Consider the following 24023-nt stretch of genomic DNA (forward strand, 5'->3'; position numbering starts at 1 on the left):
TCTCGGTTTCTGCTGCGGTCCTCCCTGCATGCCTCCTCTCACGCTTTCAGACTGTTTGTTTCTGACTCCAGCACGTTGCCATGGAAACTCGTGTTTAACAGCAGGTGAGGGGAGGAAGGAAACGCCACCTCTCCACCTCCAGACCTCCGGCTCCTTTTTGCCTCCTCAGTCTGAAGCAGAAGTGTGTGAGGAGTGAAAAAGTGTCACACAGAGTTTGTAATTCTGTCTTAACTGCGTCTGGAGAAAGAATCCAGCTCCTCAAACTGCTTCCAGATCAGCTCATTAAGCCCAGCAGAGCAGGAGGGGGGGGGGGGGGGGGGGGGGGGGGGGGGGGCACGCACGTTAACAGCACGCAGCACAGAAGCCAGGCCAGGATTCCTGTGAGGTGGCGTCATGTGCAGCTGTACGTCCCCGGGGTCCAGACCCGGTCAGGATGGGTGGAGTCTCGGGGCGGAGGGGTGGGTCAAAAACATTCATTTCTATTATCCTGACATGTGGATGTTGTCTGCTGTTGTTTCATTGTCCAGTTTACGGTAAAATCACCTCTCGTGACCTCTCGTTTCAGTCAGAGTGAGTCCAGATGATTCTTACTTCTCATTTTCAGCAACATGTTTTCATTCCTAAACTAGTAGAGTGGCTTAGCATGATTACCAGCTCAAACAATAATCCTTATTTATCTTACAGCGCACTGTGACGCAGCTCCCCAGTTTCAAACTGTCTGGAAACTTTATTCTGATTGGCTCAGAAGATTTGAACAGAAGCGAGAAGGGAGCATACTTGATCAAATAAACATCACGTTGTATTAAATAAGACCTCAAATTGCTGCTGGAGATAACAAACTCCATCAGAGGTCACGGAAATGAGCGGAAGAGTCACCGTGCTGTCGTGGAACCAAGACGGTGAAGCTCGGGTTCGGATTTGGGAACGAATCCATGTGTGTGAATGAGACAGAAGCAGGGAAGGAGAGACAGAGGAGTTTAAATACCTGGGCTCCAAAGCAACAGACAGCACACAAGAGAGGTGAAGAGGAGTGGGTGGAGACGGGAGCCGTTTATTGTGACAGGATAGTTTAAAGATGGAGGCAAGACCTGCTGTGATGTATCGTTTGGAGACGCCGGAGGCCGAACTGAAGATGTTCTTGAGCGGGATGGACGGGATTAGAAATGAGCGCGTGCAGAGGAGGGAGGCGGGGATGGAGCTTTCAGGCAGGAAGAGAAGAGCATAGATGAAGGAGGACATGCAGAAGCATGACAGAGGAGGATGCTGGGATAGGAGGAGATGGAGGCAGATGATCTGCTGTGGCGCCCCCTACAGCGAGCAACCAGAAGAAAAAGTAGTAGTTGGTGACTGGAACCACGCTGGAAATGTGGTAATTTGGACCAAAATCAATGAAACTCCAGGTTGAAAGCCGGTAGAATTCCAGCATGAATAACAACTGGTAACGAGTCGTTGTTATATGTGCTGGTTTAGGCGCTCTTCTGCTTCTGTGCACCTCCCCTCTGTCATTCGCTGATAACTTCCACAGATGAAGTGAAGGCAGCTGCTGGTGACTTTGATTATATGGAGAAAAAAAATCATTTAAGCCACAAAACAACAAATGAACCCAAATAAGCTTTGTTTGAATCCTCCATGAGTACGGAGCCATCCGTCTGCATTTAAAGCTTTATTCTCTTGTGTCGTCGTCACATGAAACTTACGCTGAAACATGTTCAGAACAAAGATGCATCAGTAGTGAACGCTGTCAACATTTCTTCTCCTTTTGCTTCATATTATGTTGAAAATAAAACAGAACACATGAAAACTAAACAAAACCATGTGACTCCACTTTTCCTTTAATTCATTTCTGTACATACACCAGCACTAAACTCCACTTCCTGTCCACAGAGGCTCGTTTGTGTCGATAAATAATTTTTTCATTTGATAAACTTCACACTGACGCTTCCTGTTTGGTCAGATGGACCCAAACTTTGTCTAACTGCACCTGGATCTTATCCTGAACATTTTCACTGCTGTCCGCGGAGTCCCACGGCGGCCTCTGCCCGTCGTCCTCAGCCGTCTCCTTCGTCCTCGTGGTCGTGATGGGAGCCGATGTCCTGCAGGTCCGGCGGCTCCTCCAGCGCCTCGTGATGGGCGTGCTGGATTGACACCATGCCTGTCAGGAGGGCGTAGCTCAGCATGGCGCCCAGAGCCACCAGAGCAGACAGGAACTGCTTCCTCCGCTTGTTGGGAACGTGGTCGAAGTCTCCGCCTTCAGAGTGGGGGGAAGTCTTCTGACTGAAGCTCTCTGAACCAAAAAACAACAACGGGGAGAATGTCAGCCGTGTTTCTACTGCGTTTCTACTCTAGGCGGTTTCTGCTCGCTCACGGTGGCTTCGCTAACCGCAGCGTGAAACACTACATCACAGCTGCTGGTGCACTTTGGTGCCATTTTGGCTCATCGTGCACATTCTGACTTTTTCTGCCTCGGTTGGGGTGGAAATACGAGTGTGCGGACCGGGTCTGCTGCCGTATCAATGCAGGGATTCCCACAGGACACATAAGGAAATCACCGCAGCAGTTGGAAACGAGAATTCCTGTGGAAAACTTTGCTTCTCGTCTTCCTATCGAAGAGGCGAAGCGCTTCATTTCTTTCCTGAGCTGTGATCATCCAGCAGCTCCAGAGAGCCCGGCGCGCTTCGAGCACCAGTTTGAACACTAATGTCAGAGTTTCCAGGAGCAATAAACAAAATGTCAACCACAACAACGTGTCAATGTCACATTACTGAAGCATGAGACGAAGTTGTGTAGACCATCAGGAACCGCTGCAGGTTGCATTAACACGAGCTACAATTCAAAAGCTCCCAGGATCCTTCACAGGGTTTGTGGCTATGGTTTAGGTTTAAAGCTGAACCATCAATGACAAGCACCCTGACCCTTGACCCCATGCTCTTAGAACATGTGAGTGGGCTTTTAAAAGTTGTTCTTTCAAGTGAAACACTGTAACTAAAGAAGTAAAGTAGTAGTAAAGTGCTGCGTCACAGATTTGTGGGTTGATGCTGTAGTCTCTTTACTTTAGAGCATAAAGCAGGACTGTTGTGGTGAACTGGTGCTTTATAATTAAATCTGAATTGAACTGGGAACTTTTCCACTGGTGTCCCCGCTCACACAGCAGGAAACGGTCCACACAAGACTCCGACTACTGGAAATACTCTGTGTGCTGAAATGAAAGCGAGCTGGGAGCGTTTCAGACGGTGTCAAGTTCACAACCAAAACTTTCTAAAAGGCACCAACAACAAAAATCTCTCCAATAAAACAAACATCGTCTTTGTGACAGCGCTCCGATAAGCATCCCGGGTCTTTTCCCCCTAAGTGTTACAACATGTGTGCCTGATGTCATCTTCGTTCCTCGTTAGTGATGGCAGAAGTCAAACAGCAGAAAACACGTTTCAGACTAAAATGAGACAATCTGTTTAGAGTGACGGTTTACACGATGTCACATCAATCTCAGACGGATAAACGATTCCAAAACATCTCAGAGGCAAAAAATGCTGACGGGCTTGAACTGTTGTTACTTCTCTTATTAATGGTTTCAGACATCTCGCTCTCAGAGTTTCACTTTAAAGTCTGCGAACAATTTGTCAGAAGATTAAAACGTCCTGAAGTGAGCGGGACGGCGTCCAGCCTCGTCCTGGACTCGAGAAGTCTGCTCTCGGACTGTTGTGTGCCTCACCTCGGCCGTCTTTGGGGAAGTAGAGCTGCAGGATGTTGGTGCAGAAGTTGGTCAGGTTGTCGAGAGTCTTCAGATGCTGTTGTAGTTTCCCATTGGGCAGTTTGCACTTCAGGATGGGCGCCAGGTGACCAAACACATAGGCATCGAGAGAGGAAGGCCTGCAGGGAGAAAAGCTTATTAGGGTCAAAGTCCAATAATCTGGTGTCACCACTGCAACTCCCAGTGACAATTACTGAGTGCATCACTGTATGCAGTGCAGTAAGGTACATAAGGAGGACAGACGTGCATGAACACAGGGTGTCTACAAGAGTTTTTACCACAGTTGACATGATACACAGTGTTTTTCAAAATGATAGCCATCAATCTATCGTCTAACGTATATTTGACCTCCTTCTCCCGAACCCTCCAGCGGCCCCGGGTCTCCTCCTGGGTGGAGGTGCCTGAAACACCTCTAGAAAAGCTTTTAACTTAATGACCATCTTCAAAGTTTCCCCAGAGTAATACAAGTGCGCTGCCTGTGAGAAAAGCCAACTTCGTGTTTTCACGTTAACGTGTGGATGAACTTACGAGTCTCCAAAGAAGAATTTGTGAGAGCCGAGTCGCTGGGACAGCAGGTTCATGCACTCGGCAGCATCTCGGTACAACTGAAAACCACAAGACAGACACAGAAAGACAAAACTGGGTCAAAGCCAGAAGCTTCAGTTTATAGATCAACAATATCTGTAAAAAAAGGCTCAAAAGGTGCAGGAAGTCTGGTTCTGCTAAAAAGCTGTAAACAAAAAAACTCCGAGCCAGTTTTGTCGTCTCGTGCTGGAGCTTTTGGGGCTTTTTCTGTTCCTGGTACTGGGACGGTAGAAGAGAGGCCTTAGGATACCCAGAGGTGTGTTCATATGTGGCCCTTTGTCCCACCAGACTTCACAAGATGGAAAGTCTCGAGTAGTCTAAGGAGCTTGGAAAGAAAAGCGTCTGGACTTCTTTAAGTTGCTTGAAGATGTTTCACCTCTCATCCGAGAAGCTTCTTCAGTTCTAAAGGCTCGATTACTTGCCCCCGATTCCCAACCTTTAACCTTAAATCTGCCAAGGCTACAATGGAGTCTCGAGCTGCCTGGATGTCATGCTTGTGACCTTGGTCCTCCTTGTCTGGAGTAAATTTCCTGCAGTTCATTGTTCCTCCTCTCACTGTGTACACAGCTGTTCCATTACCAGCTCCTCTGACTTAGTGCTATTGAAACCAAGCATTAAAAAGCCAAGGGCCACCATAAATTTAACTGTGAAAGCTAAAGCAAGGAACTAACATGGCCAAGGCCAAAGGTCCGTGTCCAACTCCTGTGCTGAAAGTCTGCACGGTGTGATGCCTTTTACGACCACTGAGAGCTGTTAATATCTCCACTGGACACCTCCGAAGAGAGCACATCAATTCGTTTCTTCATGCCTTAGAAACTCCTGCGACTGACTGCTGAGGTCGGGTTATACCAAACGTCTTTGGTACGGTCACTTAGAAAGGGCTTCTCAAACATGAGCGTTATAGCCTCAAGCACAGCCAAATGTTCACCAAAGTCATCAGGATTTATTTGTGTGACGTGTTTATAATCTCCAGGGGAAAAGTGTCTGACGAACTCACTTTTCTGGAGCATCCAAACACACCTCAGACTTCATCAGTGCCGACCACAAAAAATGTCGACTCTGTGCAACATTTCAGGCAGTTCTTCTACGGTTTCCCTCCAGATGACGGAAACACTCGGCAGTACATTCATATTTTACCCAGTCAGTATTTTAAAGAGCGTGACATCAAATTAATAACTGAATTATCTGGATGTTAATATTATGCTGTTGGACTGGAGGCGTGTTTTTGGCCCAGAGTTTCCATTTGCATCGGGTACTATGGACATTTAAAGGGCCGGTTCATCCAGATGACCATGTCGACGTAATGCGTAACTTCCAATAAAATGAGACTTTCTCAAACTTTGATTGAATCCATTATAAATACAGCCGCCACGCTGCTCTGCCGCCTTGAACACAGCGGGCGAAACGGGCACCGAATTTCAATTCGTGTCTGCATGAGTGCATGTGTGAAGCAAAGAGAGAAGCCCTCGAGGCTTTCAGTTACCATCTGATAGTCTACACCCACAACGATCATCGTGAAGCGGTACTGTGGTTTAAAAATCAGTTACAGGCTTGAAACGCCACCAGAGTTTCTCCTGGGATCACAAATATCCAAACTGTGATTCAGATGTTGTCCAGATCCTCTTCTTGGATGAACCATCAGACCAACTGATGCTATCACCCTCAGGCTCCATGACTGACTTTTTCCCTCTAGTTCACTCTGCTTCCTGGCATCTCTATTCCCCTTTCTGTACATACTCAAAATTCCAGCCTCACTGGTTTCTGCTTGACAAGCCAGACTACGTCTCTATGAACCATCCACCGTGACGTCTTTATCTTGGTTACGACCTGAAGGGGAGTCAAACTCAGAGGAAACAACCCTGGAAAATAGGCGACTTCGGCGATCGTTCATTCCTGGAAAGTCGACTCTGAAGGTTTCCGCACTGACAGGAACAAATTGCTTTTTAACTACCTTCCCCTGAACGCAGCGTGCCCTCTGACCTTTGTCCAAAGCGGACTGGTTGTTCTGCATGTGCACTTTTCCAACAGAAAGCTCCGCTGACAAAAAGTTTTCCTTTCAGTCTAGATTCGTTCCAACCACTTCAGCAGCCCGAACACATGGAAACGATATCTGCGTCTGAAGTGGAAAACCGCGGAGCTTCTGCATGTTCTGCTGTCACTGCAGCCGGCTGAAAGTCAGTGTTTCCTTCACAAAAGCGGGGGGTCTGGTGGACGCTCCACGGACACGGTGACCTCACTTTTTATTCTCATGCTGGAGTTTCAATTCAGGGGAAATTCGTTCACTTCTTTTATAAACACAAGGACAAAGAGAAGGCTGGGATTTATTGAGAAAGGAAGGAAGTTGGGAAAAAGAGAGCGAGGAGGAAGGGAAGAAAGAAATGCACAAGTTAGATTAGATAACAGGCTTTACGTATGTATCGAAGATGAATTTACTGCCTATAAAATGTTAAAGAATGACTTCACAGTATGGCATCTGGATCATCTTGATCTCGATCAGCTGTTTTATTCTGAAGCTGGTAAATCAGAGGAGGCTCGATCTCTTCTGACCTCCTCCCCCTCCGAGCGCTCACCTCCTTCTCCAGCTCCTCTCCGGCCTCCAGCCTCTCGTCTCCTCGCAGCAGTCGCAGTTTCTCCAGCTGTTGCCGCTGCATTCGTCCCGGCAGGAAGAAGTTCAGGGGGAACGGCATGTGCTCGGCGTACCAGCGCCGAGTCACGTCCACGTAGTTCTTTGGCTCGATCCAGAAAGCGTAAATCTGCAGAGGATTGATCCAGAGATTCAGGGACGAGCTCAGGAGAAACGCACTCTCGGTTCGTTAGCAGAGAAACTCGTCTCACCAGAGCCGGCATGAGTTTTTCCTCCATCAGAGAGATGAAGGCCAGGCTGTCGGCGCCTTCCTTGGCCGACAGGTCGTAGTCTGCATTGAACTTCTGGGAAGAAAAAAAAAGTACATCAGGATTAAACGTCGATAAAACAGGAACAAAGAGTGGAGCAAGTTAATGATGCTCCAATGAAAGGAAAAGGAGCTCACTGCAGTCGCTTCTAAACACTTAGAATCTGTTTTTGTCAGTGATTTGTGCCTGAATGTTCAACGACTTTAAAAAACAAGAACTGGCTGCACAGTCTGAGTTTATTTACCACATCACATCTTAGCGTCCTCGTTGTCTCATATTATCTACTGCCTCCCTGAACCTCCATGAACTGAAGCTACGGCATGAAGAAGAGTTGCTCCACAACAATGTGAGACACTGATGAAGCCATGCACAAGATGATTCCTGCTGAAGGTGGTTCTACAAGCTATCGAGTCACTGGGAGTACTGGAAGGACTGGGGTAGCAGCAGGTTTTAGGACACGCACAATACTGCAGTTAAGATGCTGTTTGAAGGAATGAGAGCTGGGAACGGGAGCGTGCTCCATGTTAGCAGGAATGTCAGTGAAAAATTCATTTGCATTATGCGTCAGTTTTACAACAAGCTGTAAACGGATTACAGTTCCAGCTTTATTTGAATAACAGCAAACAAAATGTGAGAGTTTCAGCTGCTCTTAGAGTCAAGTTCAGTTTCTGAAGCTTCGGTCGTCTGCAGGAACGGCTCGAGAGGAGCTGAAGGTGTTTGTTTTAGTGTGTGTTGGAGGGTTTACAGGCTGCTGCCGTCTCTGCGGTTTGAACCGCTTCCATGTTTCCTCATTAGCACAAGCAGCTGCATACAGTGGCAGCAGCAGGGAAACCAGAACGAGCTGCTGCTGAATTCACGCTCAATGAGCCGCTCTGATCAACAGCTGAGTGCACGCAGCATTAAGAGAACACTTAACAGGTCCTCCTCGTACACGAGCGGGGCCCCGAGGGGCAAGAACACCACAAGAAGATGCAAAACAGCAACAAGTTCTGTAAAGAAAGAGAGGAGCTGAAGGGCTGACGGTTTTTCCTTCCAGCAGTTTTCTCCTCCGAGCTTCTTCAACAGCTTTCCTGTCGCTGTGGTTTCTGAACAACCCACCACATGGAGAAGGCACCGAGCATGCTGGGTAATGTGTTCCAGCTGCTGAACGAAGGCCGAGCTCCTCAGCGAGGGGGGTGTGGGCCAGAAACTGCTGTTATCACTGGGTTTGAGAGTTTCTTCCTCAAAGATATTCAGGAGCAAATGTCAAAGACGCGCTTCCAGTTTGGGCTTACGATGCTGCTTTAACAGCAGGCCGCACGACGCTGAAGCAAACCTGGAAGCTCGACAGCAGCTTTAGCTCATTTTATTCCAGTGAGCAGGTGCAGAGACACACCCACACTAACAATCATGACAACATGTGATCAGAAAGCATATCAAACCCCTGCAGGCTGAACAAGTCTGAGTAATGCACGCCACTCTTCACGTGCACGACTGTGAAATATTTATGACAACGTGTCCAGGTCGGCGTGAAAGTGCCTGAAAAAGCTCCTTCAGCATCCACACTGTACAAAGGTGGAGGTCCACCTTTCTTTCTACCTTCTTTCTCCTGCTGAGGTTTAACAGCTGGAATGTGTCTCTGGCTGCAGCTTCCTGTTGTTTAATGAGTTTTTCCAACTGGCGCGTGCGCGCACACACACACACACACACACACACACGCGCGCACACACACACGCACGCACGCACGCACGCACGCACGCACACACACACACATGCACACACACACACACACAGCAAAGGGAAAAGTTTTGACTGCAGAAACAACAAGTGGCAATCAGAGTTTTATTCCTCGCAGCTCTGCTTTTGTTTTCCATCAGTCCTGAGAGTGATGATTTCATTCTCCAATGTCCAACAGAACATTTGAATGTTAAAGACGTTTGTTTCTTCTGTCGGACCGTAACCCTGGGAACGAGGTTTTACCTGTTTTCTGAGGTGGATGATGATGTCAGAGGGTCGGGACAGAGTTTCTTTCTGATTGGTCCTCAGAGCAGGAAGAGAACCTGAAGACAGGAAAAACAAAAATCAATAAGCGCTTTCAACAAGTCAGAGTTTCTTCTTCGTGTGTCTGCAGCGCAGCCGCCTCACCGCTGGGACTCCTCCAGGGGTTGGAGATCTTTCGAAGTTTGAGAGGAGCTCCAGCGAACTGGGCGTAGGCCTGAAAAAAAAGAAGAAAACACGACAACACATGAGAAACACAATTCAAACTTTTTTTTTATACAGCACCAACTCACAGCAACAGTCAAGCTGCTCTGTATTGTGAAGGCCCGCAACAAAGGACGACCCCTATGACCGCGGCAAAAATGACCCCAGATGAATGAAAGTGAACTTTCAGGAGTCCAGAATCTGCATTTTACGCTCCACACTCTAAACAAACGTTATTTATTGTTTACCCTGGTGTTTAGTTTTGCTTCCTTCTTTGTGCCTGTGGGAGCGCTGACCTGCTGATGGACCTGTCAGAAGAAAAGCATCCAGGAAACAGACCGTCTGGACCTGATTTCATCACAATCCATCCGACGGTCGTTGAGACATTTCAGTCTGAACCGCAGTGTTGGACTGAGCAACATTTCCATGTGTGGAGCCAAGCAGGCAGCCTGAGCAAACCCACTCAGACCACACTGACATGATGTCTTCACGGGAAACTCAGACGAGTTCAAGGACTCGTTCAGCAGAAACTACAGCCCCGATGTTACGATCAGATCAGACTTTCCAGAGTTGGGACCAGAAAACCTCTGAAAACAAAGCTGCAGACCGAGAGAACCGTCAGTCACCGAGGACGAGGACGCTCATTATCCGGAGACCTGCTGACCCGAGGCTCAAAGAGCTGCTGTAAGACAAACACCTGAAAGCTTCCTGAAGCCTCTCTGTTCCTCTCTTCAGTCAGAAAATCACTGACCCAATTATTTCTGCCAGACAGAAACAAAAACAACCTTATAACGAGGTCCCGCTCACACGAAGAGTTTTTGAATTACTATGCCCACACATTCCTCTAAAGGTGGGCGTGGCCAAACTTGGAAGCTGGATTCCCTGAATATTAAAAGGTTTATAAAAAGTTGGGAAGCTGTGAAAAACAAGAGGCGCGTAATGCTGGATACAAGAAACGGAGCGATATTTCCCCGAGTATATTGGTGATCGTTATTAGTGCATTTGTGTTCATAGAACTTCATGTTTTCCTGGAGTGTTTTGCCTCAAAAATATGCAGTTATGATTGAAAATAACCAAAATGTAACATCACACAATGGTTTTTTATGTTCTCTGTCTTTTGTCAATTGCCTGCAATTTAAAAAAAAAACTACTGTAACGGTCAGAGGATAATTAGTAATGAGCAGCGGGGGATTGGGACCGACTGCTCTTACAGTAAAAGCTGGAGGTGACTCAATTCTTCTGGAAAGAAAGAATAAAAGCTTCGCTCAGAGTCGAGAGCCTCGTTCTGCTTTTACAACCAGAAAAAATGAGGAAGAATTTCCCCATAAATGTGCAGCAGTGAAGTCAGAGGACGATGAAAGCGGAGCTGTTTGTTCCACGCAGCTGTGGCAGAGCGTGAGCTGATCTCAGTAACACGGGCTGCACAGTCACTCTCCAGGCGCGATGGACGCGCTGGATGTGCTGAAAACAGAAGAGTGTCGTCCACTCCTCTGCTAAACAGTTACATGCAGAAACAAAGGGAAAGAGTCCTCATGACTCCCAGTAAAACCAAACGCTTCATAACACTGCATCTCACAAATGATAGAAGCTGAATGTGAGCAAAACGACATCACAAATAAAAATGGTGATAAATGTGTTGAATCTGAATAAATGCAGCCTGTTCGTGACCTCGGTTAAGAACAGGCTGCGAGCGCCGGGGTCACAGCTGGACGCTGAGATAACAACTCGGACTGAGAGACGCTTAAAAGAAAACACACAACAGGAAGACATCATTTGTCACGATGAAGTGCTGAAAGTCTTTCACTTCACCTGTGTGGACGGCTGAAGCTCCGCCTCCTATCTGCTGAGACCACAATAAGAAAACCAAGAAAGCTCTGATTGAGTGTAAAGTGCAGTGGTGGATTCACATTTCTCCGGTGGTTTGGAAAAACAGCAGCAGTGACACATTAGTGTTTTCCAACCGCTGCTGAGGAGCCCGTCATTACCCAGCATGCACTGCTGCTCTGCTGTGTGATTTCAGTCCAACACAAACATGTTTCAATCAGCTTTAATCACTCAGCAGAGCTCTGAGGCCCTCAGCGCGGTCTGCAGGCGGGGATCATCGTACCCACACTGTCACCAGAGTCTCTGGACCACGGCAGTAATGGAAACTCTGCAGCCACAAAGCATTCTGGGTGGTCGCGAGTCTTTAACTACACCTAATGCCTCCACTTAAAGGACAAGTCCCCCGTTTTTAAGCATGAACTGAATGAATGATGAGGGAAGCTGCTTTTATAGGACGGTAGAAAGTCACAGCTCTGCTCCTACAGAACAGACTCGTTTCTTTGCCTTTGTGGATGACGCAGTTCTGCTGTTTAAAATTAAGACAAGTGCAAGTGCATTAGCAGCAGCACACTGCTGCGCACACACACTGCTGCACACACACTGCTGCGCACACACACTGCTGCGCACACACACTGCTGCACACACACTGCTGCACACACAGGGCTGCTGCTGCTGATTATAAAACATAAGAAAAGAAAATATGTCTACAAAAAGGCAAGAAGACATTTTTGCACTGTCCATAAGTTTAGTTTTTCGCTCAGCAGTGTGACTGTTTGCGTCTGCTGGTGAATGCCTGCACCATCAGGACACAGGGTAAGGAGCTGGTCAGGTGGGAGGAGCTCAGAGGGGGACGGTTCCAGCTTCTGACCAGGACTCCTCCTGAGCGCCTCCTTTGTGAGGCACTGAGGCGTGTCCAGATGGAATTATGGAGACGTTTGGGTGTTTCTCAATTCAGAAGATAAAACTTTTCAGGGACACAGTCATGAAACAGCCAATGCTTCCCCGTTACATCACCAGCTGTGCTCGCCCTTACACCAGCAGCACAAAGTGCAGCTTAATACACACAGCGACTTAAAGCACTTTTAAAAACACATTTGAACCACTAGACTGATGTAAAACTGAAACTGAGGCTGATGTCTGACGAACGTGTCGATAAAAGAACCTCTGGTGCCATCTGGTGGTCATATAAGGAACTACAGGTCAATGACTATTTGGTAAGAGACAGATTTAGAATTAATTTATTAATATTATATTATTAATTAAAGGCAAAGAAAACAGATGGATGGATTATTACATCTGGACTCTGAATACAGTGTGTAATAAAAAATAGATTAGATAACAGTAGAAAGCTTAAAATAACAGGCAGTTCTTCCTCCCGTCCACTGAGGACGAGTAAACAGTCACACTGCAGGAACCATGGCACGCAGCACTGCAGCTCTGCCCTCTCTCTCTGGGCTCAGGACCAAAGCAGGAGGGTGAGACATGCCCACTGGAGCAAAATCACAGCAGGTCCTGTTAGGCCTGTAACAACACTGCTCTGCTGACTGAAGAAATAGTACATTTAGGGACTTGTACAGCTGTGTCATGTCAGATCGTCCACAATTAATTTTTATGTGATATCAAAATATCTGTTACTGCTGTAGCAACGCCTTGTGCTCAAGTTCTCTAGGACACGCAACAGCGAGACGATCCTGGGACAAAAGCCACGTCGGCCTCTGATGGTGATTTAGCATCAAAAAAGGGAGCAACTGTGAGAAATGAGGAGCTGGTGATGTGACCCACATATGAATAAACATCATTTTTGTCCATAGCATCAGAAATATAATTACTGCAAATGAAACATCATAATCTAATTTTGAGGGTATGAATGAGAAAGATTTTTACTGTATTAATCATCAGAAGCTTTTTTCATCTGAGCTGTACTTCACTTCCTACAGGTGAGCTGGAGTCACTACAGCCGGCACTGAAAGAGCTGGTTTCCACCATCATCCTTCTTCATGAGGATGCGAGCCAGAGATCTGGCTTCAGTCAGCACACAGGCACAACTCCAAACGGAACGATAGAACGATCGGCCGTTTTTTCTGCTCATCACTGCGCTCTAAAACTCACTGTCACACAACAAAAACAGACCCTGCTGTCATTCAAAACACCACAGAAGGAAAAGACCCAACACACAAAATCCAAAGTCCTCCATGGAGTCAGACTTTCCTGCACATCAACCAGAAGCACTGCTTCATGAAACATGAAATTCATGTTTTAATCAGATCAGCTCCAGACTGAACGTGGAGCATTTCCACCTTCCAAAGCTCCACGGCGAGCTAGTGCTGTGTGATACTGCAAATGTAGATGCCGAGTAGATAAAGAGCCAGTACTGCTGATACCAATACTTTTAACTCATGAACGCAGATGATGTACAAGAGAGCAGTGTGCTATGATTTATGAGATCTACTTACATTAAACTTAGCAGATAGAAACAAAGTATCGATCCTATCGCACTACTATCGAGCCGACACCAATACCAGCTTTAGTATCGACACTATCGATACTTGGATCGATCCGTCCACCTCTACAGGAGCCGAGAGGAACCATGTCAATCATTGTTGAATATTGTTATTATGTTACCGCTGATCGGTCAGAAAACTTCCCGTTTCACCTCCAGCTGAGCCACATGGACATCAAGCTTACTTATTTTGAGAACAAATGAAAGAAAAACTCCGTTTCCGCCTAAAGTCGGTTTATTGCAGTCTGGTTGTGGAGTCATCACTTTACCGTTTACGTGAGTAATCGATCACGCTCCGTGCAGCCGGCAGTTTTATGATGAAACCTCGCTAACGCACGCTTACTGAGGCGTTAGCATTAGCAGCCGTTAGCACAGAGCCGGCCCACGCCCCTGAGCGTGAACGCGCCCGTGCACAGAGCCGGGACCGGGCCCGGTGTTAGCGGACACTCACCAGAACCACCAGGCAGTCGGTACTGACCGACGGCAAACCCCAGTCTCCTTCCCAGCAAAACAACTCATCGGGCGCCGCCATCTTCACCCCGGATGGTGACCTCTCACACCGGAAGTAGCTATCAAATGAAGTCTTTTGTAAAAACGCATTTCAAAGTAAAAGGATTAATAAAATGTTTTATTTTTCGATCCAGAGAAGTAATCCGTAGAGAAGAACAAGTACTTATCATCAGCACCACTAGCAAAACTCAGGGTGAGGTCATGTTTTTTTTTGTTTTTTTTTTAAATTAAACTTTATTTACAAACAACAGTATAACATACAAGGCACCATCATTAATCCGATTATGTTACATCCTCGGTTGAGCATTATAGCAAAACAAACAAACAAACAAACAAAACGAACAAAAAAACCAAAAACAACAACAATAAGCACAAAGTTAAAAGAGTTAGCACAAAAAGAAAGAACAGTCATTGAAGGATTCGAACCAAAGGCAAAAACTAACGTGCAATAAAAGGGCAGTCGTGATTATAAAATAGGGTGGTTTTTGTTTGTTTTTTTAACATAGGTTAAACTCTTTAAATAAAACAACAAGTTTATGGGCTTTCTTGTTATTCACAAGTTTCAGCGATTTAGCCCAGAGTCTAAAGTCATTCAGCCATCTGTTTATACAAGGTTTAGCTTTAAAGTATCTGCATTTGTGAATAAAAATTTTCCCATTAACAAAAACGTCCTAATCAACAGGTCAAAATCTGCATTCTCAGCAAGTATTCCAAATTTTATTACTGTCACCGTCAAATGTGGTAACTGAATTCTCCTGGACTGTAGCCAGCTCCACATGTCAGTCCAGAAGGAGTGCACTGATTCACAGTTGAAAAACAAGTGATCCAGACTTTCAATATCATTTTCACAAAATGTGCATGCGTTCACATCTAAATTAAATTTCCGTCTTAAGAATTCATTGGTTGGATAAACCTCATTAATGATTTTAAAGTGAACCTCTTTTACTTCAGGGGAAAGAGGAAGTGAAATATACTTTTTTCTTATCGCCTTAACCTCCATGGTCTCAAATTCTTTAAGGATATAATTTCTTTTAACCAGATTAGGGCAAATTTCGTTTATCAAAATATTCCTGATCACTTTGTTTGTAAACCTGCTGTCACCAAATTCAACTCCAGCTATGCAGAGCTGCCTCAGTGCAGGAGAAATTTTAGAGTGCGGGTGAGGTCATGTTAGCACCCTGGAAAACTCAGCAGGCGTTCACAGCAGGAGGTCAGATAAATACAGTTATTTATTTATTCTTAGAAAACATGAAGCAGGACACTCAGACAGAGTCCACAACTCAGCTGTTTCACTCCTGAACCACCTTTAAGAAAGTCCAGAGCATCAACAGTTACCGGACAGAAACCAGCCAATCACGGGAGAGCAGAGTGACCTTTCAACTGATCCAGTGTAGAACCAACCTTTATTTAAAGCAGTGATGAGTCAAAGTGATACAGCCTTGGCAACCCTGGCCTTTATTTTAATCTTTATTTCATTAATTTAGTGACACAATCCCATCTTATTTTATTTTGGATTAATTTTACGATGTAGAAATGAAAGTAGACGTGTTCATGCGTTTGATTTTTTACCGATCGACAGTTCAACAATCAGTCTCTCACTGTAAACACAAGCTGCCGTCTTTCATCGTGTGCTGTGTGAAACAACAGGATGAAGGAAACGTCCTCTGCTGCGTCTCGAGTGGGGAAACTGTGGCGTTGTTGGTTTTCAGCAGCTTCCACTCTAAAGCTCAAATGTTGCACAACTAAATCTTCCTCAATCAGAACTCGGAGCAGATTAAAATGAGAAGTCAGGTGGTAGATATGGATGTTTCTTAACTCGAGATAGGAAACCATAACGGAATTATTCATTCATTTCATTACACAACACCACATTTAACACAGCAACAAAGTAACTAATGACAAATAATGCAATACTTATTTCCCTTATAAAGAGTGTGAGGCCACAAAAACACACTCAGGCTTTCTAACCAGTTAATATTTCTAACATGATCATGTCTGAATTATTCACGTTAATATAAACACGATCTGTGCTGAGAGAGTCCACAAAGATATTTTCTTTTATTTGGAGGCAAATCTTTAGTTTTGTAAATGCTTTCAGTAGTTCGGCCACAATGATCAACGAGCTGCGTTATGAAAGTCAGACTGGAGCTTCCTGCAGCTCCTCCTCTGGTCTCTGTGAGAGGTGACTACGGCTCAGCGTTCAACGCCATCGTCTCAGACAGCCTCACCACCAAACTGGAACGCCTTTAGACCCCCCAGCTCCTGGATCAGACACTTCCTCACCAACTGGCCTCAATCTGTCCAATCATCTTTGTCCCCCCAGAGGTCATCGTCAGATCCTCCTGTCTCAGGTAAACCAGGGCCATCACAGCTGAACCCTCAAACCCCGCCCACCAACTGTTTGACACCTCCAGACTCACTAACAGCTCCTTCCCCCCACACCCCATCCTGCCCACCCACCTCACCAATCTGAGCCATGGTCACAGGACACACTCCCAGACTCTATACTCAGCCCTGTCTTTGCACTGCTCTCAAACACGTGTGTCTCCATTGGCTGCCTTTCTCTTATTTATGTCTATATTCCTCTAGACTGTAAACATCTCCTCTGTTTGCTGTTTATTCCTTTTTTCTTCTTCTTCTCTAAAGATGGCGCATAAAAGCAGGACTGAGTCCTCTGTGTAGAGCGACAGTAACTGTGTGTGTTTGTAAGCATTTAAACAATGCAGAGAGTAAAATGAACAGCAACAGTATTTTGTCTAAGTCCATCATTGTAGAAATGATGGCGCACAGCGTGACGTCAAAAAAGGCGCACACCTTTGACGCTGCATTTTCTCCGTTTTCCTCGTCCACACGTAAACGCAAAAACTGCGTTTTTAAAAATCTCCGTTTTCATTGGCCGAAAAAGCTGTTTACACGTGGACGAAAGGTGCAAACGCGTAGAAAAATCTGCATTTTCAAAAATACCCGCGTACGTGTGGACGTAGCCTCTGTGCTAACTCTGTGGAAACGGCTGAAAACGATGGTGTGGACGCAGAGCGTTTTCAGACTAAAACGACGTTTTCAAATTTATCCGGGCTCGTGTGGACGTAGCCTTAGCATGTCTCTCACACTTACTGTAGGGCTTTGGAGCGTGATGTCACGGGGGTGGGCGTGGAAAGGATTTTGGCCCGATCCGCCATTTTGGGGGTCTAAGTAAGGAGCGAAAGCATAGCCATGGTTCGTACTTGCTGTGCGGTCGGCTGCAATGTTCGATCTTACGACCGGCACGGGAATAAGTTTGGATTGTCTTTTTATGCTTTCCCAACCTGGAAGCAACATGAAGGAGCTCATGTATCGGATGTTACCAAACGAAGGCGTCTAGCCTGGATAGCAGCCGTGAGACGAGCTGATATCAAGTTCTGTTACGTCTCCAGATATCAGCTGGTGTGCTCAAGACATTTTCATTCCGGTAAGTTCTAAATATGTTCTTATCACACTTTATAGCTGAATAATATTATCGTTGGTGGTCTCGGAAGTTATAGAAATTGCGATCAAACATCGGAGTGACTTGATTGGTTGATGTAAAGACAATAAATGAAATGAGACAGGAAGGACACAAATTGGCGTTAATAATTTACCTGATTATCAATGTGTTAACTTGCATGTACTTTACAATTATGGGCATATAATATGATAACGATATTTTAGCAGTTAAATGATAAATGTGTAACATTAATTATGGTGGGGGGTGGAAAATGGCTATTTCACTCGATGCACTCCAGCTGACTTACTTTGACGACGTACTCAGAGTTTGGCGGCTTGAAAATAGCCAAATCTTGCACCCAGCCATTTGTAAATTGGATGACTTGTAATTACGAAACTGGTTCGCTGTGTAAGCGCTTACTCCACAAACAAGATACGTGAAGATATCGGGGTAGGACAGTGGCGGTAAGTCGTCTGGGTCTTTACTCCACTGCCGTATTTCATATGGGTCCAGATTTGCGATGCTCTCTATTTTTTTTCAAGTACCGCTGCTTCGCCTCTGGACGCAATCGGTCTCTATACCGTCCGTTTTCTTTTGAGCTGCTTTTAAGCATGTTTCTTGTCGTCGTCGTTCCAACACAGTGTGTTTGTTTTGATTCGTAGACCCCGAAAATGGAGCTGCGCTCCCACAATGCATTGCGGCGTTACGTCAACTCCAAAGCCCTGTTGACAGATGGTATCTCAGGAAGTTGGAGGGAAGCATCCACACACAAAGGAGTGGGGGGGGGGGGGGGGGGGGGAGTCTTTTGTCTCTTTTTCCACTGTAAGAGATAGCAAGGGAGACGGGGAAAGACCCCCAATTCCTGCAGTCTTTACTATTTAGATATTTATTTTTTACTCTTGCACACTCAGCCACATATCGTTTCATTGTACATGTACAATGACAATAAAGACCTATTCTATTCTATTCTATTCTATTCTATTTCTCCTGTGTGAGCTGGACACAGGTGTAGCCGACTGTAGTTTCCTGTTGGTCGTGTTGTTCTTGAACGCTGCTGTAGACGTTATCAGGAAGCTGAAACCACAGACAGATGTGAAAACAGTGAAGAGGACAGAAACACAGGAAGATGGCTGTTAGTTTGCTCCGTAAAGGAATCACTGATCTCTTCTTCTTTCTCCCATTAGACGTCATCTCACCCCACTTAGCCTACTGCATCGTCTGCTTATTATTCTTAACAAGTCATCACATTATAAATATATCTTAATCCATCCCATTATCCTCAATAAAAGGGGTAAAGTGTGTTAAACAGTTCCTCCCATCAGTAACTCACCTTCAGCAGCTCTCTGACCCTCTGCTGCTCTCAGCCTCCTGTAACAATATGACTGATTTTACAATCAAATATCAAAAACTACAAAGAAAACAAACATGTGGATAAAAAAGGATGACATGTGAGTCAGGGTTAAGATTATAATTATTCATAATATGCTGTGAACATATTTAACAAAATCATTAAGTGTTTAAAAGAATAAACAGTAAGAATCAGTTAAACAAACCCACAAACTGAGAAAGTGAAGCGTGTTGGGTGTTATTGTGTATTTGTGAGATCTGAGTATGAAAAATGATTTGATGTAAAATTGTTTTCATGTGTTTTATCATGTAAGAAACAGCAGGAAATGCTCTGTTTAGGTGAGGGAGCTGTGGGAGGTTCAGGGCAGACGAGTCAACGCACATATATACACGAGGCGTGAGAGACGGAGGCTGATTTCACATTTGTACTTCAGATCATTTCTGTTTCCTGACATCAGACCTCCACCTGTGCTGTGGGCTTGATGCTAACACTTACACAGGCTGCTGAACCAAAGCTCAGCTGTCCGTCTCTTCAGCTCTTTGTGTGGAAGTGTTGGCAGAGAAAGCTTTACTGTTATACTGTTAATCACACAGGTGATGTAATGTTACATACGTGTACTTTACATGAACACAAGTAAAATCACTAAAACGTAATATAACTCAGGTTCAGCACAGCCACCTTCAGCTGCTGCTGAAGAGGAACTCAGACTGATTTGTACCTTTCGACGATGAAGAGCACGAGCGCGATCACAACCAGCAGGACAACAAACACCACACCAGGTATCGGAGGAAGGTTTCCACCAGCTGTGAAAACAGAAACATATGTAGAAATCAGCACAAACTGTCGGTATGTTACGGGTTGGAAGTGAGAAAGCTCTGATAGAAATATAGCTTTGAAACAACCTGTTTTTATGTATTTATATATGTTTAAGTCAGTTTTCATCCTGCATGTAATTTATCCTGAGTGATGAGTTTGTGCTGTCAGTGAAGTGACCTGAGCGTCCGATCATGTTTCTACTAACTTTAGTTTTCACAGAATGTCACTGGGTGCTGTCGAGGTGGTGTTTTGCTAAAAAAAAAAAGAAAAACGTTTTACTCACATGTTGTAACTTTATTGACTAAATAGAAAAACTAGTGATAAAAGAATTCATCCACTCGGACATAAATAGAGGGGACATGGTCCCCGTGTCTCTGGCTGGCTCGCACGAGGTTTTCTTTTCTTTCTTTCCCTCTCCCTCACTCCTCTCTGCCTGGGCGGAGCTTGTTACGGGCTCTTGCTCTTGGCCCACGCACCTGTGTGATTGTCACCACCTGCTGCTGTTCTGGCTGATTCCCCAGCTACTATTAAAGGCAGTTGCACAGAGCAGCTCTCCGCTGGAACGCAGAGTCTCCTGAGTTCGTGCTCTCGGCTTCTTTAAAGAAGTCCCTGTGTGTATTTACCTGTGGTACTAACTACTGTTTCCTGTATGTAGCTATCCCCCTCCTGGACCAGATTACGGACCTATCGTGTGTGTGGCGGTGTGAGTGGAGTTTTAGAGCGATTGCGGCTAAAGAGGAGTGAGTGTGCGTGGATTACCCCCTTCTCACTGGAGCCCCTCCCAACTCACTGTATAATAATAATAATAATAATAATAATAATGGATTGGATTTATATAGCACCCAAATCAAGGCACCCAAAGCGCTTTATAATACCACTATTCATTCACTCTCGCATTCACACACTGGTGATTATTATTATTATTATTATTATTATTATTTGAGGTTCCTTCCTGCCAAACACCACGTAGCTCATAAAGTCACAGCTGTGAGGCGACTCTGTGGAAGAAGTGTCAGTATTTAAATAATTTCCCAATGTGTGTTATCAGTTTTTAGAACATCGTTTACAAAAGGCAAAGTTTATCATTTAAAATTACTTGAAACCAAAAAACAGAATCAAATTTGAGGTTCATCCTATCAAAACACTTTACCAGTCTTTGTTTCAGTTTTGCTAAATTTAACAATTTAATTTTAAGCATCTTCTAACTTTTCAAAGCTTCTTTTTTCAGTTTGAAATTGTGGCCGGAGATCGCTCCCACATCTCTGTAGAGTTTGTGTTCTCAGTTTGATGACGTCTTAAAATTTAAAAAAGGTTTCAGAAAACTGAACAAACCTCCAGCCTCCACCTGCAGGCTGTACGGCTCAGAGAGAGTCTCCATGCTCTTCTTCAGAGCACAGGTGTAGTTCCCAGAATCCTCTGCAGTCAGAGGGCTGAGATGGAGGGAGGGGCCAGTGTCTGAGAGGGCGTGGCCATCTTTGAACCAGGTAACCTCCAGTTGGTGGAAAGTGCAGACTGAAGCACAGAGCAGTGTGACGTTTTCACCTCTGCTCAACTTTTTATCATCACTGGAGCTGATTATTCTCATTTTAGACGAATCTAAAATCAAAGTGTTCATATTACTTCACACTTATTAATTCTTAATGATGAATGATTATTTGCAGAATTAAGATTTTTTGTTCTCACCAACAACCGTGACATTCACTCCTGTCTGGTTAGTAAAATGTCCTTCAGGACGATCAGCTTCCATCCTGAAGCGAAAGCTTGCGTTGTCTCCCTGCTGAACATCTCTGATCTGTAAAGTGCAGTTTGTCTTCTTGTCTCCCAGATATTGATAACGAGGATCGATGTTTGCTGAGTTACTGTCATACACAGATGGCATGCTGCCCTGACAGAGTACATGGTTCTTACACCAGCGGACTCTGACGATCTTTAGAGGAACTTCTCTCTGACCATCACTGAAAGACTTCCGAGGTGTGAAGGTGCAGGGGAGGGTGACAGTGGACCCTCTGACAGCACAGGTAGACGTGAAAGGATAGACCACAGTTTGAGCCACAGCACCTGTGTGTGAAATATACAAAGCTGGTCAGATTAAACAAAGAATCATGGCAGGGTATTCTGGGTAGTTGTTATGGTTGCACACAAACTATCAACACAACTTTTTTTTATGAACATAACTCCAAATTTCGAGTTACTTTTCTCAAAATTTCTGGTTTTTGACACTACGGGCTTCCATACTGTAGTGTCTGCTGTTATACTGACAGGAACAAAGTCAGGTACTGATGAGTTAGCGGTTACTAATTGTACCTGCTAACTGTTTTATATTTTCTCATCACCTGTACTGCAGCAAGCCACTAGAGGGCGACTGTGATATTAAAGGCTTCGTGCAGTCCAGATCAGAGGGTTAAGATCACTTGAAAAATGGCAAAAAATCATGTTTTGCATGGTTGGATCTTAACAAGGTTCCAGGTCGAGCTTCAACATGAAACAAGGAGAAATGAGAGTGAAACAAAACATTTTTTGAACATGCAATTTATTGACAACACTGATTAAACTGAAACAGGGTGTTTCGAAAAACAAAAATACCCACAATTTAAACTCCATAAAACCAGTTTTAGACACCAGCACACAAACAACGGTAGTTCCTCTACTTTCTAACAAGAGTTTTTGATACGATGCAAAATAAGTAAATAAGACAAACTGTAGAGATGAAGACAGAAACACATCTGATAAGCAGGAAAACGTTGGCCGGAAAGAAGAACGAAGGAACTCAAGTGTCCCAACAACTTCCTCAAATAACTGCCTGACTGTTCACCAGGTTCCCAGCGCCGAGCAGCACCGATCTCAGGAAGGAGGTACGAGAAGATCCATGAGCAAATAAAAAAATAAATAAGTGCCAATAATAAAATCAATGACTGCACAATATTAACTGTAAAGTTTTTCTATCAAGTAAATGTGACGTCAGTCAGAAATAATGAGTCTGCTACAAAATGTTTGTGTGAAAACAAAGTAACGTAAAATAACTTCTCCTTTTGATTTCCCCTCAGCAGCTTTGAGGTGGCTACAATGATCACATCCAGCTGCTCGATCACTTATTGATCTTCTACATTCACACTCACATCTCTGACATGTGGTTTCTGCTTTTGCGCCTTTAAACAGGATTTGGATGCAGAGCAGCAGCAGCGAGCGAGTCAAAGGAAAACTCTGAACCCTGTTTCCACTGATCGTCACTAAAACAGGATCAAAATAAGACTTCAGTCTTACCTGCCAGCAGGAACATGAAGCTCCACAGAAGCTTTTTGTCCCAACCTGCCATCCTTAGTTTCTGCTGAGGCTCTGCTGCAGTCAGAGGAGCGAGCAGAGAGTAAAGAGCTGGATGATGAAATGAGGCTGAAGAGTTGTCTTTGTGAATCTGTCGTTTCTTTTATGGTCACTTCCTGAAACCACGTGATTCATTTAAAAAATAGAAACAGTTTGCAGAAACTCAGAGACCAAAGCACTCTGAGCTGCAGGAGGAGGGTTTCATGTTCATTAGATTTGCAACATGCAACAAAGAGAACAAGAACGTTGTGTAAAAATCTTTGTTTCTTGTTTTATTCAAAGTTCTCTGTTTCATCATTTGCATGAAATCTCTGCTGAACATTGAAAACAAGTGTGGACACAAAGAAAGAAGATTGTTTCAGTAGTTCATCGCTAACAATCTAGGAAGTGTCCCAGCCTGATGTGCAGAAGCTCCAGATGTTGGTTTCATGTGTCAGCACCAATCGTCAGAGCTGACGACTGACGATGGTAATTAACACGTTTATCCAGTGAAATGCGTTAACGTGAATACATGACATATTATTTTTATCTCTTTATTTTTTTGCATTGGCTGCATCGAAACAAATAAAGATTGTTATGATCAGTAGATTTTCTCTCATCTAACCTGCACCGAGGATCCTGTACACAGGAGCTTTTTTGTGTTTGAACAAACAGATGTGATGGATGAAGTCATCGCGGTTACTTCTTCAGGTTTATTTTCAGCGTCTCCGTCATGATTTTATTTCACTTCTTTAGTTTTTTTCTTTTTATATTTCTGTAAAGGTTAATTCAGCAGCATTTAGAAGCTCTTTAATGAAAATTACATTTTAAAGCTAAAATCTGATTATTGTTGTCATGC

At 44.7% G+C, this 24023-nt stretch overlaps 2 protein-coding genes across 3 annotated transcripts; both read right to left on the reverse strand.

Moving 5' to 3' along the window:
* Positions 1-1613: 1613 nt before the first annotated feature.
* Positions 1614-14309, reverse strand: mtx1a (metaxin 1a). The gene is made up of 8 exons (XM_026185005.1): positions 14182-14309; positions 9350-9419; positions 9185-9264; positions 7169-7261; positions 6904-7086; positions 4277-4353; positions 3710-3867; positions 1614-2284 (listed from the first exon to the last, which is right to left on the reverse strand). The coding sequence occupies exons 1-8, from the start codon at positions 14260-14262 to the stop codon at positions 2049-2051; spliced, it is 978 nt and encodes a 325-aa protein (XP_026040790.1). The 5' UTR covers positions 14263-14309; the 3' UTR covers positions 1614-2048.
* Positions 14310-18502: 4193 nt separating this feature from the next.
* Positions 18503-23868, reverse strand: LOC113032244 (uncharacterized). 2 transcript variants are annotated; one of them, XM_026185030.1, is made up of 6 exons: positions 23129-23868; positions 21551-21925; positions 21200-21463; positions 19770-19854; positions 19034-19071; positions 18503-18777 (listed from the first exon to the last, which is right to left on the reverse strand). In XM_026185030.1, exons 1-6 carry the CDS (start codon positions 23178-23180, stop codon positions 18770-18772), a joined length of 822 nt encoding a protein of 273 aa, XP_026040815.1. In that variant the 5' UTR covers positions 23181-23868; the 3' UTR covers positions 18503-18769. The 2 variants fall into 2 exon arrangements, with proteins under 2 accessions (XP_026040815.1, XP_026040814.1); XM_026185029.1 differs by having other exon boundaries at positions 18503-19071.
* Between the last annotated feature and the right edge of the window lie 155 nt (positions 23869-24023).

This window comes from Astatotilapia calliptera, chromosome 11 (assembly GCF_900246225.1).
Source record: "Astatotilapia calliptera chromosome 11, fAstCal1.2, whole genome shotgun sequence".
Lineage (NCBI taxonomy): Eukaryota > Metazoa > Chordata > Actinopteri > Cichliformes > Cichlidae > Astatotilapia > Astatotilapia calliptera.

What these genes read in the sequence shown, in the direction of transcription:
- mtx1a (XM_026185005.1), bottom strand. Translation starts at nt 14,262, where the DNA reads ATGGCGGCGCCCGATGAGTTGTTTTGCTGGGAAGGAGACTGGGGTTTG. An exon ending in TCATCCACCTCAGAAAACAG is followed by an intron (nt 7,262 to 9,184) that starts GTAAAACCTCGT and finishes TTTTCTTCCCAG; the next exon opens with AAGTTCAATGCAGACTACGA. An exon ending in AAATTCTTCTTTGGAGACTC is followed by an intron (nt 3,868 to 4,276) that starts GTAAGTTCATCC and finishes TTCTCCCTGCAG; the next exon opens with GCCTTCCTCTCTCGATGCCT.
- LOC113032244 (XM_026185029.1), bottom strand. Translation starts at nt 23,180, where the DNA reads ATGGCAGGTTGGGACAAAAAGCTTCTGTGGAGCTTCATGTTCCTGCTG. An exon ending in CTTCATGTTCCTGCTGGCAG is followed by an intron (nt 21,926 to 23,128) that starts GTAAGACTGAAG and finishes TTTCACACACAG; the next exon opens with GTGCTGTGGCTCAAACTGTG. An exon ending in GTGCTCTTCATCGTCGAAAG is followed by an intron (nt 19,072 to 19,769) that starts GTACAAATCAGT and finishes ATATTGTTACAG; the next exon opens with GAGGCTGAGAGCAGCAGAGG.